General features: G+C 35.9%; 2 protein-coding genes across 5 annotated transcripts; both read right to left on the bottom strand.

Moving 5' to 3' along the window:
• Window positions 1–370: 370 nt before the first annotated feature.
• Window positions 371–11,731, bottom strand: nr1h5 (nuclear receptor subfamily 1, group H, member 5). 4 transcript variants are annotated; one of them, XM_058785909.1, is made up of 11 exons: window positions 11,195–11,730; window positions 5,676–5,814; window positions 3,811–4,164; window positions 2,840–2,980; window positions 2,537–2,679; window positions 2,315–2,407; window positions 2,132–2,219; window positions 1,938–2,054; window positions 1,530–1,625; window positions 1,278–1,391; window positions 371–911 (listed from the first exon to the last, which is right to left on the bottom strand). In XM_058785909.1, the coding sequence occupies exons 2-11, from the start codon at window positions 5,770–5,772 to the stop codon at window positions 700–702; spliced, it is 1,455 nt and encodes a 484-aa protein (XP_058641892.1). In that variant the 5' UTR covers window positions 5,773–5,814; window positions 11,195–11,730; the 3' UTR covers window positions 371–699. The 4 variants fall into 4 exon arrangements, with proteins under 4 accessions (XP_058641892.1, XP_058641894.1, XP_058641895.1 ...); XM_058785911.1 differs by lacking the exons at window positions 5,676–5,814; window positions 11,195–11,730 and adding exons at window positions 4,248–4,520; window positions 4,623–5,668; XM_058785912.1 differs by lacking the exon at window positions 3,811–4,164 and having other exon boundaries at window positions 11,195–11,731.
• Window positions 11,732–13,468: 1,737 nt separating this feature from the next.
• slc66a1 (solute carrier family 66 member 1) lies at window positions 13,469–20,999 on the bottom strand. Its single transcript, XM_058783705.1, has 9 exons — window positions 20,869–20,999; window positions 19,840–19,906; window positions 19,463–19,634; window positions 18,662–18,791; window positions 18,396–18,483; window positions 17,405–17,565; window positions 17,210–17,302; window positions 15,483–15,668; window positions 13,469–14,189 (listed from the first exon to the last, which is right to left on the bottom strand). The coding sequence occupies exons 3-9, from the start codon at window positions 19,630–19,632 to the stop codon at window positions 14,103–14,105; spliced, it is 915 nt and encodes a 304-aa protein (XP_058639688.1). The 5' UTR covers window positions 19,633–19,634; window positions 19,840–19,906; window positions 20,869–20,999; the 3' UTR covers window positions 13,469–14,102.
• Between the last annotated feature and the right edge of the window lie 274 nt (window positions 21,000–21,273).

Below are 21,273 nucleotides of genomic sequence, written 5' to 3'. Positions count from 1 at the left end.
TAGGAAAATGAAGTCATGCACCTATTTTTAAGGGGGCACCAGTGACAATCCAATCACTTTGTTATATGATTGCGAGACAATAGGTTTAATCAAATACTACTTTGAATCATAACCCAAAGCATGTCACCTGAGTGTCTACAACTATCTAATATATAATAAGCATATTAAGGCTAAAACTATTAAGTGGTCTTGTGTTGATAAATTAATCTTTGGGACACTTGCAACCACGCTCTGCATTGGTTTTGAACAAATCGTTTAAATGACATTTTGGATTCAAAATGACAAATTTTGCCAAAAGGTTATGAATTTGCAGCACTATTTTAATAAATGTTATTTAAAAAAAAATCTGAATGGACTTGAAGCTTCTGGAAACAGTGATTACATATATTTATTATTAACATGGATCTAAAAATGGATAAATAGAACAATAAATGCAAATTCATTTGTATTACAACATAAATGAAATGCAAGAAATCCTAAAACACAAAATAAACTAACATTTTTTTTAATGCATATAAGAAACTGTGACATCATGAGGCGTACATTTGTTTTATTTTTTTATTTTTTTTTATTAAACTAAACTATGTTTGCACACGGTTAACCAAAAGTACACTGACCTGGGATATTGTTCTGGCCAAAAATGAAAAGTGTATTGCAACAGAGATCAGATGTCATAAATCTCTCTCCCTAAAGGCTGTCTCAAGGCTGCATGTCCCAGGGCTGCTGTGGGAGAAGGGTGAGGTGGTTGTGTCGTAGTGTTCTCAGCTCTGTCAGCCGTCCCAGGAGCCTGGCAAAGCGTCGTGGGTCCTGTGCCGTCCCCTGACTACAGCAGCAGCAAGCTCGGGACAGGAGCTCCAAAACAAACTCCTGTAAGTTCTCAACGCAGCCCACAGCACGCAGAGACGGCCTGTCTGCTTCACAACAGGGAAAAATAAAGGTTCTTTATTGGCGTCAATGGTTCCATGAAGAACCTTAAACATCCATGGAATCTCTCAGTTGCAAATAAGATTCTTTGGATTATTAAAATGTTCTTTACACTTTAAAAAAAAAAAGGTTCTGTTTACTAAAAGGTTCTTTGGGGAACCAAAAATGGTTCTTTTATGGCATCACTGCAAAAAATCAAAAATAAAATAGAAGCTGTATTTTGAAGAGCTTAAGCTAAACCTTTATGATGGCATTTGCTGTCTGGCCTATAAATGAATGTTCTGAATATGGTGACATCACATGGAGGTTCACATGGACATGAGTCATAATTGCGTTAATCATAATCCACAGACCTGAACATAACACTGCAGTCGCTGTTAGAAGTGCATATTCAGCCTCGGTTACCGCAATAGTCACCATGCTGTGGAGGAAATTTACCACAGACCTCAAGAATTCATCATTCATCCCTTAACAAAGAAAAAAAATAAATCACAACATTAGCAGAGATAAAAAACTTTAGACAATATAATGATACATCAGTTGGATTAATCGCTGCATGTAGTGTGAGATTTTCCTGCTATGATTATCACTGTGCATTTGATCACCTGAGTGTGTCAGTGTCCTGTGGTTGTTCCCAGACTTGGACTCTAAAGTTTTCACCCAATCAGGGTTCGAGTTATTCGAATTTTCTGGGTATAAAGCTGGTGATAGAAAACATAGCAGTGAGTCATATGTGTTGAGCTTTCCATTTCTTTATTAGCACAATTTGTTTTTAGCACACAAGATTAAGCTAAGCTTTTAAAAACTCACATTGTCCCAGACACTAATATTTTAACTATTCATAAAAGATGAATCACTGTCTGGCCGATTGAAATTTCAATATGGATATAAAGATTAGGATTTTTTGGTAGTAGTAGAGCACATTGTGAATCTAAGTTAGCACTGTTTGCTTTTGAAAAAAGACACTTGATGTCAGACTTAACAAGCAGATTATGTGATAATGAATGTTATACCATTGCTAACATTAGTGGGGTTCTCTGAGAATTGCTGAGCCAAGAGTAGGAACATGACTTCAACTGAAGAGCTGGACAGAAGAGTGTTCTGGTCAGGACCATCCAAAAGCTCAAACCCTAAACAGCAGATGACCATTAATTAGTTGTATTTAGAGGTGTGTGGTATGATCTGAGAGAAGTTGGATGAAACTGACCAGGTACACTCCTCAAAAACTGCAAAAGCTTCTCCATCTGCGGAGGAGTCAGATCTATATTGTTTGTCAAACTTGACCACAGAGGCACCTGGGGAAAGAAAAAGAATGATATCTTGTTATGATATATTAAGAGCGGTATGTCCGTTTTCATTTTTAATGAAGAAAAGGAAAAGGAAAACATACCCGACAATGCATGTTGTCTTGAATTATGTACCTACGATAAGCCTCAACAATTCTATTCAGAACGCATCTCTGCTCTCTGGAGAAACCAGATACCTGCAAACAGTATTTTGAAGACAAGAAGCTTGTTCTGAATTTTTTTTTTTAAATATATAACAGGCTTCAAATCTTACTAAAACTCAAACTTCATGCTTGGAAAGGCTAAATAAAATAGGAGAGTTTTACCCGAGCGGTGAATCTGCTGGTGGACGAGACACTTCTGCTTTCAGAGTAGTCGTCTTCAGCTCTTCCTGTTGACCCGTTGTGTCCTCTGTGCTTGGAGCCCTTCCTCAGTCGCTTCGACTGGCATTGCACCTCTGTAAGCAGACCTGACAAAAAGACACCAGCAATCAGCTAATGCTGATAGTGTTTTATGATACCTCAACATCCAATTAGATTATAAGTGTTTTTGTGTGAAGTAGCATCTGACGTTATCGGTTTCCCCAGAAATGACAGAAAACCCGTGAAGAGTTTTTACGTCAATCTCACACTCTGCCAGCATCCCGACGGCTCTGCATTTGCGCAGCCTGCAGTCCTGGCACTTTCTCCGCATGTACATGTCCATCTCGCAGCTTCCGCCGCTCTTGCAGCGGTACACTGCCTTCTTAGTCACACTGCGTCTGAAGAAACCTAAGCCGAGAGAGATACACTACTGTTGGGGTTGGTAAGACTTTTTTTTTTGATGGTTTTCAAAGAAGTCTTTTCTCCTTAACCAGGCTGCATTTATTTGATCAAAAATTTTGTTAAATCAGTAATGTGAAATAATACAATTTCCAATAATTGTAATAATTTATTCCTGATGGCAAAACTGAATTTTCAGCATCATTACTCCAGTCTTCTGTGACACATGATGTTTCAAAAATCATTCTGATATGCTGATTTGGTGCGGGTAAAAATAGTTGTGCTGCTTAATTTTTACTTGATTTCTTTAAAATTCGATTTCTTTTTCAGGATTTTTTGAGTAATAGAAAGTTGAAAATGGCATTTATTTGAAATAGAAATCTCTTGTAACATTATAAATGTATTCACTGTCACTTTTGATCAATTTAATGCATCCTTGCTGAATAAAAGTATAATTTTTTTTCCAAAAAAAAAAAACAAAAAAAAAAACTGACTGACTGACTGACCCCAAACGTTTGAATAGTAGTGTATATTCTTAAAATTCAGTCTTTCTCATTGAGGGAAACAGACCAAAAATGTTGATCAGTTGGGGATATATCCAAGCAACTAGCAATAGCAAGTACCAAGTCATAGTTCACTGCTATTGGCTATTTTTTTTTAAAAGAGACAAGCTCTTAGATATGTCCCACCCCAACCAGGAAATATGGCAATGCAGGAAAGAAAACTGTGTCCATTAAGCTATTACATGCAGTCTTATAAGTACTGATTTTGGACATTAGTAAATATTGTACATTCATGGGTTGTTGCCTTAAAATTCAGTGCTGTTGTGATCGTCCAACCTTTGCATCCCTCACAGGTGAGGGCATTGTAGTGATATCCTGAGGCTTTATCTCCACACACCACACACAGCTCATCCTGGCCCTTCACTCGAGCTCCATGGCCCATCCTCGGTCTTTTTAGCACTGGAAGACCGACAATGCTACCTCTTGTTGGGCTTTGGACCTCCATGTCTGGCTCACAGGTGAACTCAGAGCATTGATGGCTGTAGGGGTACGGCGGGTTGCACGCTTGAGCGTTTGGCGCTCCATACATTGAAAACTGCACATTGACGTGGCTGAACGGCTGCTGGCCATAGAGAGTACTTTGTAGATCTGGTTCCTGGTAAGAGCAGCTCAGTGGATCCACAAGAACATCTGCAGCAAGGATTGAAGAACATCTTGATGAATGAAACGGTTCACAAGAAATATGTTCCTTTTTCACATGATTCTCAAATTACCTAACTACTTTTATGAGTCCTTTGGGACGTAATAAAAAAAATCCCAGAGCAAGACCTTCTGAATCTTTTCTGTCTCTGGAAACAGGATGCAGCTGAAGAGGTTACAGTTTTGTTTATGGTTGTTATTTGCTTTGTAACTTATGGGGTTTTTATAACCGTACAGAACGGAGCCTTCCTGATGTTTTCTCTGTCGGCGGGAAGGTTGTGAAGATGGATTTTAGATTTGAGTTCCCCCATAGAGGGAACACAACTGGCAGCATTTCTGAAGCACATCTGCACATGCAAGAAGTTTTTTTGTCATGTCTTGACAGACACTTCAGAACTAGTAGTGACAACGAGCAAATGAATGTAATATTTCACATGAGAAAAACTTACATTCGAGTAAAACTCTTCTCATCCAACCAATTCCAGCAAATCCATCTCTGTTTTTCCATGTCATCCATAAATATCCTTCTGCATTGTGGTGGTCTCTTTACTGGCCTTCAATCCTGTCTTTCTCACAGATGTTTTATGTCCCGTTACAGCTAGAGCATAACTTTCCGGTGCTAGTATCTGTTTGTAAACCACTGGAGTTTTTCATAAACATTCGCGTTGACGAGAAGCTGCTAATATACTATCATTGACTGTCCTTCCAGTCGCCACAGTGAGTTAAATGACCAAACGAAACTGAGACTTTGACAAAGCACTATTCGGACAATAATTGTTTCTCAGGGCGACATCTGGGAAATAATATTTGGACATTCAGATGCTCATGTAATGAATTCAGGTATAAAGTAGACAAACCGCTGTGAATAACACATGATGGGTCACATGACCATATTTCAACATGGCGTCAGTAATGATATCCAGTTAAATGTAATTTTATTGGATAATTATCCAGTGTCCAGACCTCTTGGAAAGAGATTTTTTTTTTTTTGAATGAATATTATATTAAATATTATTATAATATACTATTATCTTATTTCTTAATATTTTTAATTCGTTTTTATTTTTATTCTCAGTTTTTTGTTTTAGTTTATGTTTTAGTAATTTTGTTAATTGCTTTTGTATATTTTATTAGTTTCTTTAAATTTTTATTTAGTTTTAAGTTTAAGCAATTATTATTATTATATTATATTATTATTATTATTAATTACCTCAATTAGTGAAAATAGTTTTCAATAGTTTTAGTTATTAACAATAACAAGACTGATTCAGTGCAAGTCAGTGGGGTCCAAAACAACATTGGCTCCCACTGACTTCCATTGTATGACCAAAACACACATTTTTCAAAATATCTCCTTTTGTGTTGAAAAAAAAAAAAAAATAATTCTTCAGGGTCTGAACAAAACAACCGTGAGTAAATGATGACAGAATTTTGAGTGAACTATCACTTTAACAATATTGTAATTCTATAATAAATAGATTTACAGTAAAGCGTAATCTTACCATAGTACTGTGGCGGCTCTGTGATGTCGTACATGTCTGATGCAGAGAGGTAGCCACTGACTGACATGCTCATTTCAGGATCTGTCCCCTCTCTCATCTGATCAGCTGGATTATCTCTCTTCACAGCGAGTGTCTGAATCTATAAAAGAGCACAAAAGCTTTCATTCACCCTGTTTGAGGATCATAATCCAATGCCTTCAAACCTTTCTTCAGCAAGCCCTCCAACCCCAGAGAAAGACAAGTTATTTTAGGCATCACTGTCAAGAAAATGTTATGACAGAACTCAGCAAAGGCTGTGGAGATCTCCGTCTGTGCTCCTCTGGGGCTCTGAGAGGATCTGAAGAGCATCGACTGTGAGAATTAGACGAGAGATGAGGCCCGTGTGTCCGAACAGCTGCTCTGGCATGAGTTTCACAGAAAAGGCCTCACAAAGAGCAGTCTGTCCCAAACGCCTTCAACAGGTTTGGCCTGTAGCTGACTCCCAGCATTCAACAGCAGCTGTGTGAACGTACCTAAACTCGCACTCTTATCCAGTAAAAGACGACCTGCAATACACTTTAAAGTGAGCGGATCCTAATATATTGGATCCAAAATGGTTTGAATATATATATAAACTGTTTTGGTTGTTTACTGAATGACATCCACAGGGAGCAATTTTGTGGCTCAGAAACTAGTGCAAAGCATCAAGTTGACATTGAGAAGAACTTTTATGCAAAGCAACTTGAAAATTGCCCTACTCCTAACTCCAGCTCTTACAATTTACTATCAAAAAACCTATCCCTGTGTCGACCCCTACACTGTAAGAAAAAAATCTGCAAAAAAATATACTACCAGTTTTCTGTCAGGACATTACCTGTTTTCTTTAACCCTAAATTATTACACAATGCAATGTATTGTATCCGAACATGCTCATGCTGCAAAGAAATGTCAGCATTGTTGTGAACATTGAGTAATTGCACACGAATTCCAGAGCACCGATATATTCCATCAGTGGTGCAAAACAAAACTTTCGCTTTCACTTCTCCAGTTCTGTGTGAATTTAAACAATAAGCCCTCTAACATAAATGAAACTGAAAAAGTGTTGATTTTGTTCAACTAGTCAGTTCACACATGCACAAGGCTATATTGTACACCCGCTTTGCCAAGTAGGATGTTTGATTGGAATATTGTTCCATTTGATTGGAATATTTTTCCAGGAGTAATCAAATGTTTAGGGGGCCATATTTTTACAGACTTGTCTTACAGTGTAACCCCCTAAAAATCTAATTAGTCCTGGAACAATAAAACATCAAGGATGTTGATTCAGGAACACATCCTACTTGGCAAAATCACTCAGAATATAATGAATTCTTCAAGTATGACATGATCTAAAGAGGTATGCAATATGGGTTGCTGTGTGAACTGACTAGCTGAACAAAATCAAGGCAAAACCTTTTCAGTTTCATCTACATTAGAGGATTTCCGTGAATGGGTGAAACGTGAAAGGGCAAGCTTTTCTTTAATAATTTGCATGCAATAACTCATTAGCACAACTATGCTGATATTTGCTTGCAACATGAGCACGTGATACAATACTAAGCATTTGTTAAAATGCAAAATGGGTATGATGTAATATTCAGCACATTTTTTTATTATTATTTACATGGTGTGATACACTGCAAATATTATATTTTGTATAAAGGCTACCATTTAAAGGTCTGGGGTCGGTAAGTTATTTTAAAATGTTTTTGGAAAAATCTGTTACCAAGGCTGAATTTATTTGATAAAAAATATTCTGAAATGTTATTACAATTTACAATTACCATTTTCTGTTGGAAAAGGTTTTTTTTTACCTGTGATGGCAAAGCTGAATTTTTAGAAATCATTATAATATGGTGTGTGTATATATATATATATATTCACACACACACACTATATTGCCAAAAGTATTGGGTCACCCCCTTCTAATGAACAGGTTTGACTACTTTAGTAATTTCCATGAGTACAAATCTTAATGTTTAAGCATATAATGATATTCAAGGGATTGTGTGCTTCTAATTTTAAAGCAACAGTTTGGACAGGACCCTTTTCTATTCTAACATGACAATGCCTCTGTGTATAAGGCAAGGTTCAAAGAATGATTGATTGAGTCAGTGTGGAAGAACTTGACTGGTCTGCAGAGTTGTCCTAATCCAAGCTGAACACCTCTGGTGTGACTTTAAATACAGATCTTGAGCCAAAACTCATCACCAAACACCAATGACTTGTACATATGGGTACAGTCATTTCAGACACTTCCAAAACTGTTGCAACAGAGATGGAAATACAATTTTTAAATTCATGAATTATGTTTCCATCTTTGTTGCCACAGTTTTGGAAGTGCCTTTTTCTGTTCTAAAGAAGGGGGTGTCCCAATACATTTGTCCATATAGTGTATGTACAAGTCATTGGTGTTTGGTAAAGAGTTTTTGGCTCAAGATCTGTATTTAAAGTCACACCAGAGGTGTTCAGCTTGGATTAGGACTTGGCTTTCTGCAGACCAGTCAAGTTCTTCCACACTGACTCAATCAATCATTTGTTTTTGGAAATTACTAAAGTAGTCAAACCTGTTCATTAGAAGGGGGTGACCCAATACTTTTGGCAATATAGCTGTATATATATAGATATAGATAGATAGATTTGATCTTCAAGAAACATTTCTTATTATTAATGTTGTAACCATAAAACATTTTTCAGGATTCTTTGATGAATAGAAAGTTCAGTATAAGGATAGCATTTATTTATCATATAAATATTTGAAGTGATCAAGTAAATGTGTCCTTGCTGAATAAGTAGTAGTTTCTTTCTACTTCTAAAATAAAAAATCATACCAACTCCAAACCTTTGAACAGTATATCTTTTTTTCCAGAAGCACTTTTTCACTATTAATGCTTTGAGCAATCATTCAAAGTTCAACATCACTTGCATGACTCGTGAGTTCTCCGAAATCCTGTAGTGCTCAGTATTACAGTTACCAGCATCTCATACTGAATTCTTTTATAGCATTATGCAAAATAAATAAATAAAAAATACACTTTATTGATGGGGGACAATTCAATGTCTTTCAAATCTACACCTTAGATCCTCTGAATTATAATTCCTCCTGTTCTCATTCTCTTTAACTTTGTGTTCTGTGTGGCAATGTGGGTCACTCTCTATTTCCCAAGAGGAATGACAGAGTGACATCCAGCTCATCTCTGGAGCTTTAGGGAGTGTTTATACACGCCGTGTTTGCCACGGCTCTGTTTGTCATGCAGTTAATCTTTGACATTGAAAAGATTGAAGACTGCAAGAGTCTAACCTTCCCACCCGATATACTTTAGACCCCATGAAGGGGCAGGCTTTCCTGAAAACTCCTCAAATTATGACAAAGACGCTCACACGTGCCCTCTTGTATCCTGCCCGTTGAGCTGACATAGAACATCCTCGATGGCGTTATTGTGGTAGCATCTCAAAGAGGCTGACCTCAGTTTCACAGTGTCGAAATATAGATATCATTAGTGCCTCTGAGACCCAAGGGAGGGAAATTTTTGCTATCACTCCCATGCCATCCATCACAATGACTGTGGGTTCTTTCCTCAAAAAAATCTGCACGATTAACAAAACGGCCTTCTTTGAACTCCATGGATGCTTCATTCCAGATGGGGTTAAAGGGAGCAAAGCTCCAATGGGTTTGAACACTCATTAATTTTTCACACAGTTTTCACAAGAACATAAATAGCAACTATATAAATAAACATGCCTTCAGCATATCATAACAGTTGTTCATTCTTAAAAATAAAGATTCCAAAAAGTAGTTCTCAGCAATGCCACAGAAGAACCATTTTTGGTTCCCCAAAGAGCCTTTTAGTGAACATTTCCAAAAATAACCATTTTATTGTTAGTGTGAAGAACATTTTTCCACTTTAAAAGAACCTCTTTTGGAATATAAAGGTTCCATGGATGTCAAAGGTTCTTGATGGAAAGAGTGTTGTATGAAACTTTTGTCTGAGAAGCGCTTAAGGGAGTATAAGAACCATCATGTTAAACATCTAGAAACATCCAGACAGCACTGTATCTGCTATTTTCATTAGTCCATGTATAATCTTTTTTTGATATTAGCTAGCTGCTCGTAGCCGGCCATGTTTACAGTTTTAAGCAGGACAGGATTCTAGATGTTTGGGGGATGTTGGACTAAAGTCCAGAGGTGCTTGTAATGTTTTGAATGTAGATGATTATCAACAGGGTTTATCACGAGAGACTGATGTAAAACTGGTTAACTCGGTGATAATGAACGTGTGAGGTATCCACATAGATAATGCAGTTGAAGCAGTCCGGTCTATTAAAAAACAAAGTGCATATTGATTAAATGGCGACTTATTGATTTCTGTCTGTGATGTTGACTTCCTTGTAGCAGCTCACAGACAGAATAAACATGAAACAGAATGTCTAAATGGCTGTTCAACAAACGCCAACATTTCCAACATTCTTGAGTTGTCTGTTAGATTTGGAATGTTGAGAAACAGAACTGTCATGTTCACACTGACCCACCAAAGCCAAGAGTGTGAAGGAGACTTTAGAATATACCAAAAAATAGCAGTTACTTAGCAAAGGAAGTTGGAAAGGGATAAACTGATTTGCATGAAACTTTGTTCAACTCAACAAAAAAAAATTTCTTGCTTATAGAAATATTTTAAGCACAGAGTTCAATTTAAAATTTTACATACACTTTTTTGTTCTAATAGAAATTAATACTTTTATTCAGCATATTTTTGCATTAAATTGATCAAAGGTGACAGTAAAGATACTTATTAATGTTACAACAGGTTTCTATTTCAGAAAAATGCTGTTATTTTTATTCATATTCATTAATATGAATAGGGTTAGGGATAAAAATGAGAAAACATGCATTGAAAAATGTATCACATTTTCCTGAAAAATATTAAGCAGAACAACTGATTTCAACATTGATAATAAATAATAAATGTCTCTTAAGCTGCAAATCAGCATATTAGAATGATTTCTGAAGGATTATGTGACACTGAAGACTGGAGTAATGATGCTGAAAATTTTACTTTGCATCACAGGAATAAATTACATTTGAAAATATATTCAAATAGAAAACATTGATTTTTAATAACGTAATAATATTTCACAGTATATTTTTCATCAAATAAATGTAGCATTGGGTAGCATAAGAAACTACTTTCAAAATAATTTTATAAATTCTTACCAAACCCCAAGATAGAAAGATAGACAGAACATTTCTTTATCTAAGGAACCAATTTCATGAGGTGCATCCTGGGATGCTTTATAAACAAAGCAGTCTTTATGCATGATGGACACTTACTGGCTGCGTTTTCTTTATGATCCGTTCCAAACTAAATCCATTATAAAACGTATCATTTTAAAAATTCTCGTAAAGGTGTTCAAGAATTGTTATTTGATATTTTAAGAATTTACTGAAACGCTCTACTGGTAGCACTGAGAGTTTCTAGAGAAAACAGATTTTGTGTACTCACCAGCTCTGATGTTGCGTGTGCTGGATCTCAGCTTGCATTTGTGATGTTGACAGCAATTCAGCCCCTGACGTCCAACACTTGCCAAACACACACTGGAACACACATGCGCAAAACAAACAGCGCTTCCCTCCAACACAAACCATTAATTCAAACACATACCAGTACGTGTGTGAGTTTAAACACGGGGTCATGGAAAGTCGATAATACTCCAAAAAGGACAATCTAACATTGTACTGTCCAGCTTTTAAGATCAACTTCAAAGTTGGCGTAAAAAGTTAAGAACCGATATTTAACGGTTTGGAGCTGTTGAACACAATCAGAGAGGGACGTGATGGGAATGAGGAGCTGTTTCAGTGAAATAATGACTGATTTCTGGACGTTCACTATGTGAATGAGTGGGCTCATTAGAACATTCCCAGCAGCCCAGTGTTTATAAACAGCCCTAGTTCATCTAACTGATGGATGAGCGCACGCTATCTCTCTGTTCTTCCTGCCGCTCCTCAGAGAACATCCTTGCTCAGCCAGGGTTTCACAACCACTCCGACACACTCCCATGTGTCACTACACTACTCAGCTGCAGGCACGCAACTCAAGACCCCCTTATCTGTCTCCCTCTCTCCCTCACGCACACACAGAGACCCTAACCCCTCTTCTGCTTCATGGGTGGGCCCTTCATGTCCTTCGCTGGGGGCAGAGGGGACATTCTGAGGGTTGCAGATCCCGCCCTGATGCTCTTAACTCACAGGATGCTAATGACAGCGACTCTTATAATGAGGAAAAACAACATAGATGTGTTTTTCCAGGAACAACATGGCTGCTGATATGAACCATGGGGTAGACAATGTTCTTCCTGAAACTAAAAATGTAAATCAGAAATTCAAAAAGTCGCTGCTTTGGAATCTAGTGAGCTGACCACATTATTATAGGTATATACCTATTATTATAGGTAGCGCAAAGGTGGTTCTGAAAAGCAAGCGGCACAATGAAGTATTCTAATTTGTTGAGATAGTGAATTGGTGGGTTTTTGTTAAATGTGAGCCAAAATCATCACAATTAAAAGAACCAAAAACTTAAACTACTTCAGTCTGTGTGCACTGAATTTATTCAATACACGAGTTTCACAATTTGAGTTGAATTACTGAAATAAATGAACTTTTCCACGACATTCTAATTTATTGAGATGCACCTGTACAGCAACGGCATTGTGATATTCTCATGAACGCGTGGCAGAGACTGACACGAAGTCGTCGTTATATTTGTTTTCTTTGCGCACAAAAAGTATTCTCGTAGCTTCATAAAATTATGGTTGAACCACTGATGTCACATGAACTATTTCAACAATGTCCTTACTACCTTTCTGGGCCTTAAATGTGTCAGTTGCATTGCTGTCTATGCAGGGTCTTGCAGGTTTGGGACGAAACGGGGGTGAAGTAATTAATGACAATTAAAATTTTTGGGTGAACTACCCCTTTAACTGAAACTATTCAAATATTTTTATTAACTGAAGGCTAAAAATATAAATATTAGAAAGTGTAAACTTTAAAAAATTAAATGAACTGGCAACTGAAATAAGATAAGTTGAAGTACTAAAATGACTAAACCTATAAAATAATACAAAGCAATTACAGGTAAATAGATTTTTTTTTTAATTACAAAATCATATGAAATTACCAAACCAAGACTTTTTTCCAAAAGTGAAAATTGATAAAAGATGATTTAAAATATAAATTAGTACTAAAAACAGTATATAAATAATACTGATGGAGATTCATTTTTATTTACATATGTCGGCAGCAAAGGCAACCCACTAGGTTTTAAAACAGAACCTAATTTTCATAATAAACACCATTAAAAGCTCCTGTGCTGAGAACAAAAGTAAAACTTTGGAAAGGGAATTGTTGAAATAATATAAAATCTAAATTTATCGTACAATAGCAAATAATAATAAGCATTACCACTGAGATACGTGAAGATGCTCCAGCAATGAACATGACCTTTGACATCCAAATTGAAAAACCTCCTTAAATGTGGACGCTGGCAACGTGGCAATCCAGTGCAAACTCACTGTTCCATTATTTTGCAAATTTAGCAGCCGCGTTTCAACATCCAATCAATTCCTGATAGATAAATCTGTTTCATAACGAATTTTCTTTTCATTCACAACATTACAGGAGCAAAATGAGTGGAAAGGGCAATTTCATGTTGGGAAAGATAAATATGAAGGCGAAGTAAACATATTGATTGTCCACACCAAAAAAGAAACAGTTCAGCATGTTAGGCCTCAGAAAAACTAAAATCTTTAGTGAGTGTTGTGCTGTGATACAGAACAAAAAAGAAAAAAACAAGAGTCAAATAAGACTTATTTTTAAGAACTTCAATAAAGGTACCTACTGACTGACAGGTGCAGTGCTAAAAATCAAATCAAAGGCCACAGTATAAAAATTAAAAACATTTACAATATCAAATATTTTTGACAATAGATTGCACAAAAACAGCCTATTAACATCATTACAGTACACAGATTGCAGGCAGAACATTTTCACAGTTCTGAGTCAAGACTGCTAGATCTGCCGAATGCAGCATTCATTCCACTGTACATAAGAGAAAAATAACACGATTACATGCATTGTAAAAAAAATAATAAACTGAATTCTCAAATACATTACAAATGTGTTTCAAGTCCAAAGATGCCAAATATTGAACCAATTAAGAAAGTTAACTATTTACCATCAGACAAAAATACTTTTAACCACTGACACTGCTAGATATAAAACCTATTGATATCAAATCTAGATAAAACTATTAGGGGAAAAAAATTTGATTCTTGTCTGTCAGCTGTGGTTGTGGAAATGTGAAGCTCAAAAACATCTCCAGCATTTCATCCAGTCACAGCAGGAATGGGAATTGCTCAGTTATGGAGAAGTGCAGCGGTCTCCTCATCTCCATTTGCAGAATCCCGAGGAGATTTGCTGTACATCATGAACTGCACGGATATCTAAAGAAAAGCGTTAAGGCAAAAAGCTGATATATTTTCAAACTATTCTGAATGAATTCAAACAAGGCTCAGTGCTCATGGGATTCTGACAAATGAGCTTCACATGAAAGGAAGTCACATGACCTCAGTGATGTAAAACACACAGCTGGATGCTATGGCAACAATCAGAGTTTTGTCAATATATGCGACCTCAAGTGATCCAGAAGGTCAAACATACAATGACTCAAGCATTCATGCAATATTGTCTAGAACATTAGTCACGTGACCTTTGACTGCATGTTTTCAAAACAAACTGTGTCAATTAATCAATGTATTTCAGCACCAACACAGTTCAACCAGGTTTTGAGAAAACCTCACAGTTCAGTGTTTTATTTTAGCATCACTGATATTTTATTAATAATTTGAATTAGTTTTTATTTTTTAATTTTCTGTTTTCATTTTAACTTTAAAGTTTTAATTTTGCTGCTTTTTTGTCTACTTTTTAAAATACAGTTTTTATTCATTTCTATTTCAGTTTTCAAGTTAAACTAGACAGAAATGAAAAAAATAAATAAAATAAGTTTAAAGTTTTTGTATATATATATATTTATTATTATAATTTTTTTAGTTTTAGTTAACTATAATAATCTTAGCGTTTCTCTGACAAAAACTTTAACCCATTATTAAATAACATCTACATTGTTAAAATAATAATTTTCCGAGATTTATACATCAAATGAAAGCTGAACAAATAAGCTTTCCATTGATGTATGGTTTGTTAGGATCGGACAATATTTGGCTGAGATACAACTATTTGAAAATCTGGAATCTGAGGGCGCAAAAAAATCCAAAAATATTGAGAAAATCGCCTTTAAAGTTGTCTAAATGAATTCTTAGCAATGCATATTACTAATCAAAAATGACTTTTGATATATTTACAGTAGTAAATTTTCAAAATATCTTCATGCACCATGATCTTTACTTAATATCCTAATGATTTTTGACATAAAAGAAAAATCTATAATTTTGACCCATACAGTGTATTTTTGGCTATTGCTACAAATATACCCCAGCGACTTAAGACTGCTTTTGTGGTCCAGGGTCAAATATTACAATAAAGCCTGTTTTAGGTCCATTACCATGTTTTTGCCATGGCATTATTTTCATGAAAATTTCATGAGCATGTTTTGTCCTCCAAATTCTCATTTTGATAATGCATCTAGAAATGTTGTTTCTTTAGTTGTATGAGGACTGTGTTGGGAATCAGTGACCTCACTAACAGCTCAGTGGCTAACACGTGGCTTTAAAGGATACAATAAGGTCAAGTGAGAGCGTTCCCAGGCTGCCGATGAGCCAGGGGAGGTGGTGTATGATATAGCTGGCCTCTCCCTGCCCTGGATCTGGGTTCTTCAGTAGCACGCTGATGCCATATGTTGTGTTTCCCAGAATCACCAGAGCAAATAGGAAAAAAGACACGCCCTCTGTTGACTTCCGCTGAAACTGCAAGACAGCAAGAAATATTTCAACTACACTAAGAAGCAATACCTGTACATCTTAAGCGCTGCATAACAGATGTCTGCAATGATAATAGTTTCCAAAGCAACATTACACATGTAGTAAATCATTCAAATAAATAGGAAATTATATTTTGTATTAACAAAATAAAGACTGAGACTTTAAAGGAGTAGTGAAAAACTGCTGAAAATGTACTCGCGCTCAGGCTATCCAAGATGTAGATGAGTTTGTTTCTTTATCACAAAAGATTTAAAGTGATTACATCACTTGCTCATCAATGGATCCTCTGCAGTGAATGGGTGCCATCAGAATGAGAGTCCAAACATCTGATAAAAACATCACAGTAATCCACGCAACTCATTAACATCTTGTGAACCGAAGAGCCATGTGTTTGTACAAAAACAAATCCATCACTAAGACATTTTTAACCATTGTTTCTAGCTATAATGCAAGTCCTCTATCCATAATATTGATTATCCAGTGAAAAAGTAGTCTCACCTGAATCAAGAGAGAAATATGCACAGATCAAACATAGTTTACAAGAAAAAAAGTCCAATACATTTCTAAACTGTTATTGATTTGGACTCATATTCAGGCCAGAAGAAAATATCTTGATAGATTTGTTTCTTACAATACATGCAGCTTTTCACTTAACAAGACATTAATTAAAGGACTGGAGTCTTGTGGATTACTGTGATGCTTTTATTAGTTGTTTGGACTCTCATTCTGACGGCACCCATTCACTGCAGAGGATTCACTGGTGAGAAAGTGATGTAATGCTAAATTTCTTCAAATCTATTCCAATAAATAAACACCCTCATGCCATCCAAGATCTAGAACAGATTGAGTACATTTCCAGCAAATTTTCACTACTGGGAGAACAATTCATTTAAGATTTTTTGAATAGTGACATCATTTTAATGACATTTAACCACAAATCCTATCAATTCTATAAATCCATTTCCATTATTCCCAAAGTTGATTCTAATTACTGACATAAAATAATTTTAATCAGCATAAATTAAGGATAGTACAATCAAGAGTGGATTTTGGCCCTGCAAGGCCCCTTTTGTGAGATCTAATGTCCAAACAATGAAAAACACTGTTGCAGATATTGAAAATAAAGTTGCAAGCACAACAATGAACACATTATGTGCACAATACTATGCAAAAGAGAAAACAATGTACCATAACTTGTGACAACTTCTAAAATCAGAAGTTTTTAAGACACTGATGAGGGGCAGGGACAGATTACTTTTTTTTTTACTTAAAAAAAATAAGAAAGTAAAAAAAGAAAAGGAAAAAAGTTAATCAAGAAATTGTTATAATGGAAACAATCTTAATAGCCCTAAAAATAGGTTCTTATTATTAAAACATGTAGCTTATTAATATAAAAATGCACTTATTCATTATTAAATAATAGAAATGTAAATAAATTAATATGGGTTTCTTAAGATTTCGGGATGATATATTACTTGAACATGATTTTGTGAAATTCATCAACACATACATGCAGTAAGACTTACATTAGTGTACATCTGTGGCAGTCTGGAGCATAAATACAGTACTGAAGACATAGAGCCAATGACAAAGCCTATAATCTCCTTTGTATCAAAGGGCTGAAAAACAAAAACAATCAAGTCTCAAATCAACTCTAAAATCACATAAAAGAATGAAGTGCATCTCATTCTCAACTCAATGATAAAAGTAACTCTACTCACCTGCACCGAACCGCTGTCCCCCTCCACGGCCAGCAGCGCCCGACCCTTGAACCCCATAGACATCTGTTCCTCTAGGGTTGAGCGAGGGAGGGTAAGGAGGGAAGATGTAATTCCCAGAAGCCATAGCATGCTGACTGCATTCAGCAATGCACTGTTACTGGCTGCAGAGGACAAAGACAGTTCTATGAATTCACGTTTCAGCCATCAGCACATTCTTATAACAGACTGTGAAAGCTGAAGGTCAGAGAGAAATATATAGATGGGACACTGTGAGAGCCATTCTTGAACAGTGTTGTCACTGTAGCAAAATTTTTCAAGAATTGAAATAAAGATGAAATTTTAAGTACTAAAATTATTAAAACTAAAACTGATATGAATATAATTTAAGGTTACATAGAAATATAAAACAATATATAATATAAAATATTAGTAAATACCATAGTAATATACAATACTAACCACAGTATATATGTTTGTGTGTGTATGTGTGTGTGCGTTTTTGTGAAAAGTCAGGACATAGATTTGTATAATAACAAAGGTATGACATAGGTATTACAAGGTGAAGGTGACATCTCAGGACATTGACCCATGTCCCCACTTTTCAAAACGCTTATAAATCACTCAGAATGAGGTTTTTTTGGGGAAAGTTGAAATGCACAGTCTCCTGTAAGGGGTAGGTTTAGGTGTAGGGTTGGTGTAGGGCAATAGCACATACAGTAAGTACACTATAAAAACCATTACGCCTATGGAATGTCCCCACTTTTCACAAAAACGAACATGTGTGTGTGTGTGTGTATCTACATATATGCATGTATGTGCACATTTAATAAAATATAGTTGGCCTCAAAAAAAATAAACAGATGTGCCAGGAAAATTACTTCCGGGAGTCAAAAATAGAAGAATGCAAGATATGTCTTGAAAGCAACCAATTACATAGAGCCTATCCTTATGACACATTTAAGTCACTAGTGAAGTATAATTTCCAACTTACCCCTAGATGATTTATTCTTTAGTTTATAGTACAAGTACATTGACAGCATTAACAGGTCTGCCAGGACGTAGTACACCGCAGTGTATTTCTAAAATAGGAGAAACGAAAGTGATGAATATAAAATAATAAATAATAAAATCAGTTCAAACTACAGCAAAACAAGGATCATTTCATTTTAAAAACATCTCAATTAGGGTTCATTTTCATTCATTGAGCAGATATTTTATCTAAAGTGATAAATAAAGAATGTGACAATTGTTCCTTACCTGTAGTGGAAGTTGATCAGCCAAGAACGATCCAATAAGATTGCACGAGTCACCGGCCAGCCAAAATAACAGGAACCAAATCGACAGAGCGCTGTCCATATTTCCTGTCTTGCAGGAACTGTAGTATTGCCTACAATAACAGTCAGTATGAGCTCATTATTTCTCATCCTGTGCAAAATATCACTCTACACATATAAACTACTGTTCAAAAGTTTGGGTTCTAGTAATGTTTTTAAAAATGTTTTAAAATTAGTCTCACCAAGGCTGCATTTATTTGATCAATAATACAGCAAAAATAGTAACAGTGCAAAATATTATTACATTTTAAAAGAAGTGTTACATGCATTTTTATGTTTTTTGTTATTAAAATATAGTTTATTTCTGTGATGCAAAGCTGAATTTTCAGCAGTCATTACTCCAGTCTTCAGTGTCACATGATCCTTCAGAAATCATTCTAATATACTATTAACTAATAACATTTCTTACAGTTATCATTGTTGAAAACAGTTGTACTGATACATTTTTCAGGATTCTTTAATGAATAGAAAGTTCAGAAGAACAGCATTTATTTAGATTTATTTAGAATAGATTAAAAAAAAGCATTATTAATGTTTTTACTGTCTCTTTTGGTCATTTTAATGCATCATCGCTGAATAAAAGTATTACTTTCCTTTAAAAAAAAACTGTTCACAAACTCTTGATTTTTTATAAGAAATGTTAAAATTATTGCTGTGCCTGAATGAGTTTTATATCAATTATGACAAAACTACACTGCAACAGCATAAGAGTAGGCCTACTTACGGTAGTGAAGACACCATGAAGCAAACTATCGACAGCAGTCCCAGAACAACACTGGCAATGTCTCTGCCATCCTGGGCACATTCACCCAGTCCATACCAGATCCACTCGATCCCGTGCGGGCAGAGAGAGCTGAAGTTCCCATCACCGCCGAGCACAAGCCCATCAGACATCACTGGAGAAACAGCAGCGAGAAAACATGAGGAATAACGTTGGCATATCGCGTTCTTTGGCAAACGGCCCAGGAGGAATTCTTATGAAAATAGATGTGTTCCTGGTGATTAGTCCAAACATATCAGTACAGTCCTGTTTAACCACTCACGGAACCAAAAGACATTACAAATGCGTTCAAACACATGCATATACGTTTAGCACATTACCTGTGATGTAGATTTCCAGCTGCTGAGGTAGAAAAGTCGCGGTGTGTCGATCTTAGTCCGCGGTTACCTCGAGAAGAAAACAAACAAGTCGTCAAAACAACGAGGTCATCGTTCAGCGCTGTGGTTGGATAGTTGAGGCGCGACGTCCTCCCTAGTGACTCATTTTGCGAGTCGGTTCTTTTGAACTGATTCAAAAAAGATCTAGTACAAAAAAAAATGAACGATTCAGCTTCTTTTTTTTTGGCGTCATGACGTAAATGCGTCATGTGGTCTGAAATATTACGTGCTCCAAAAGCTTTCCTTAATAAAGCCACATAGACAAACTTTTAAGTTATATTAATACAAGATGTAATTGCATGTGTCCCAGACAGATCAGCATATATACCATAAAGGAAATTTAGAAACGAAAAATAAAATGAATTTACCTTAAACAATACTACAAATAAGTTACGTGGTTTATAAAACTGTCATGTGATTAAGTGCCATGCGTTTTCGCTAACATTTGAGTCAAGTCGTAGCTTGTGTCAGTTTCTGTAATTTCCGAATATGAGTATTATATTTAATGTTACGTTTTTTTTTTCTTTCTTTTTTAATATAACAAAACAAACTATAATAACGCTTAATTTAAGTAACGTTAACAACAGTAAATCTCTGCAAGTCATTTTCCCATCGTATTTGTTTTGGTCAGCATATCACAGTTTAGGCGCTACATGGTGATCATCAACATGTCTCACATTTTCACAGATCGGTGTGAAGTGAGGCTAATGATACACGGGGCAACTTGTTGAGCAATGTTGCCGGGCAACCAGGTGAGACACGGGGCCTACGACCGATTTAAAGTATACAAATTCTCCGAGAGAAATTACTCAAGCAACACTGCTCAAAAAAGTTGCCCTGTGTAACATCAGCCTGTGTTTTTGTATGTTAAACAACTGAGTCCGGAGCTTCGAACCGCTAACTTTAAAAACGAGCTAAATGCAATACCCGTGTGTAATGAAAAGGGGGGGAAATCAGGAGAATTTTCTTTACCTTAGGCAATGTAACGCTCCGTCTCCTCCAGACACAAACAGCGGCTCCGCTCATATCAGCTGATCATCACGCATGACTTCACAAATGTCCATTCAGCAAAAACAGGATAGGCAGGTGTGACGCAAAAAGTGGTTTCCTAAGAGTCTCTAGGCTGCAGAAAAGAACATGTATACAAGCCAAACTGAGACATTTCGGTTTACACGACTGCGGAGGACGGGGCTAGAGGTCACCGTTTTAACTCCTGTAAATGTTTCTCATTGTTAGGTTAATTACCTGTATATAGGTAAAAAAAAAAAAAAAAGCCCAATAGAAACCATCACAGATATTCTAATAGTTTCCATTAAAACACCATTATAAATCATTAGCTTTTTCCAGTAAAACCATTTCAAAATTCTTTTTTGTAGT

This window comes from Onychostoma macrolepis, chromosome 08 (assembly GCF_012432095.1).
Source record: "Onychostoma macrolepis isolate SWU-2019 chromosome 08, ASM1243209v1, whole genome shotgun sequence".
In the NCBI taxonomy this organism is placed as follows: Eukaryota; Metazoa; Chordata; class Actinopteri; order Cypriniformes; family Cyprinidae; genus Onychostoma; species Onychostoma macrolepis.
The sequence above is the reverse complement of the archived record's forward strand: the minus strand, read 5'-3'. Positions and strand labels throughout refer to the sequence as shown.

Excerpts from the sequence above, each read along its gene's own strand:
- nr1h5 (XM_058785909.1), bottom strand. The coding sequence starts at position 5,772 with ATGAGAGAGGGGACAGATCCTGAAATGAGCATGTCAGTCAGTGGCTAC. Across the intron at positions 4,165-5,675 it reads AGAGCCGCCACAGTACTATG|ATGTTCTTGTGGATCCACTG; the intron begins GTAAGATTACGC and ends TCCTTGCTGCAG. Across the intron at positions 2,220-2,314 it reads AAGACAACATGCATTGTCGG|GTGCCTCTGTGGTCAAGTTT; the intron begins GTATGTTTTCCT and ends TTCTTTCCCCAG.
- slc66a1 (XM_058783705.1), bottom strand. The coding sequence starts at position 19,632 with ATGTCTGATGGGCTTGTGCTCGGCGGTGATGGGAACTTCAGCTCTCTC. Across the intron at positions 17,566-18,395 it reads AAAGAATAAATCATCTAGGG|CCAGTAACAGTGCATTGCTG; the intron begins GTAAGTTGGAAA and ends TGTCCTCTGCAG. Across the intron at positions 14,190-15,482 it reads CGCTCTCACTTGACCTTATT|ATATCCGTGCAGTTCATGAT; the intron begins GTATCCTTTAAA and ends GCTTTTCTTTAG.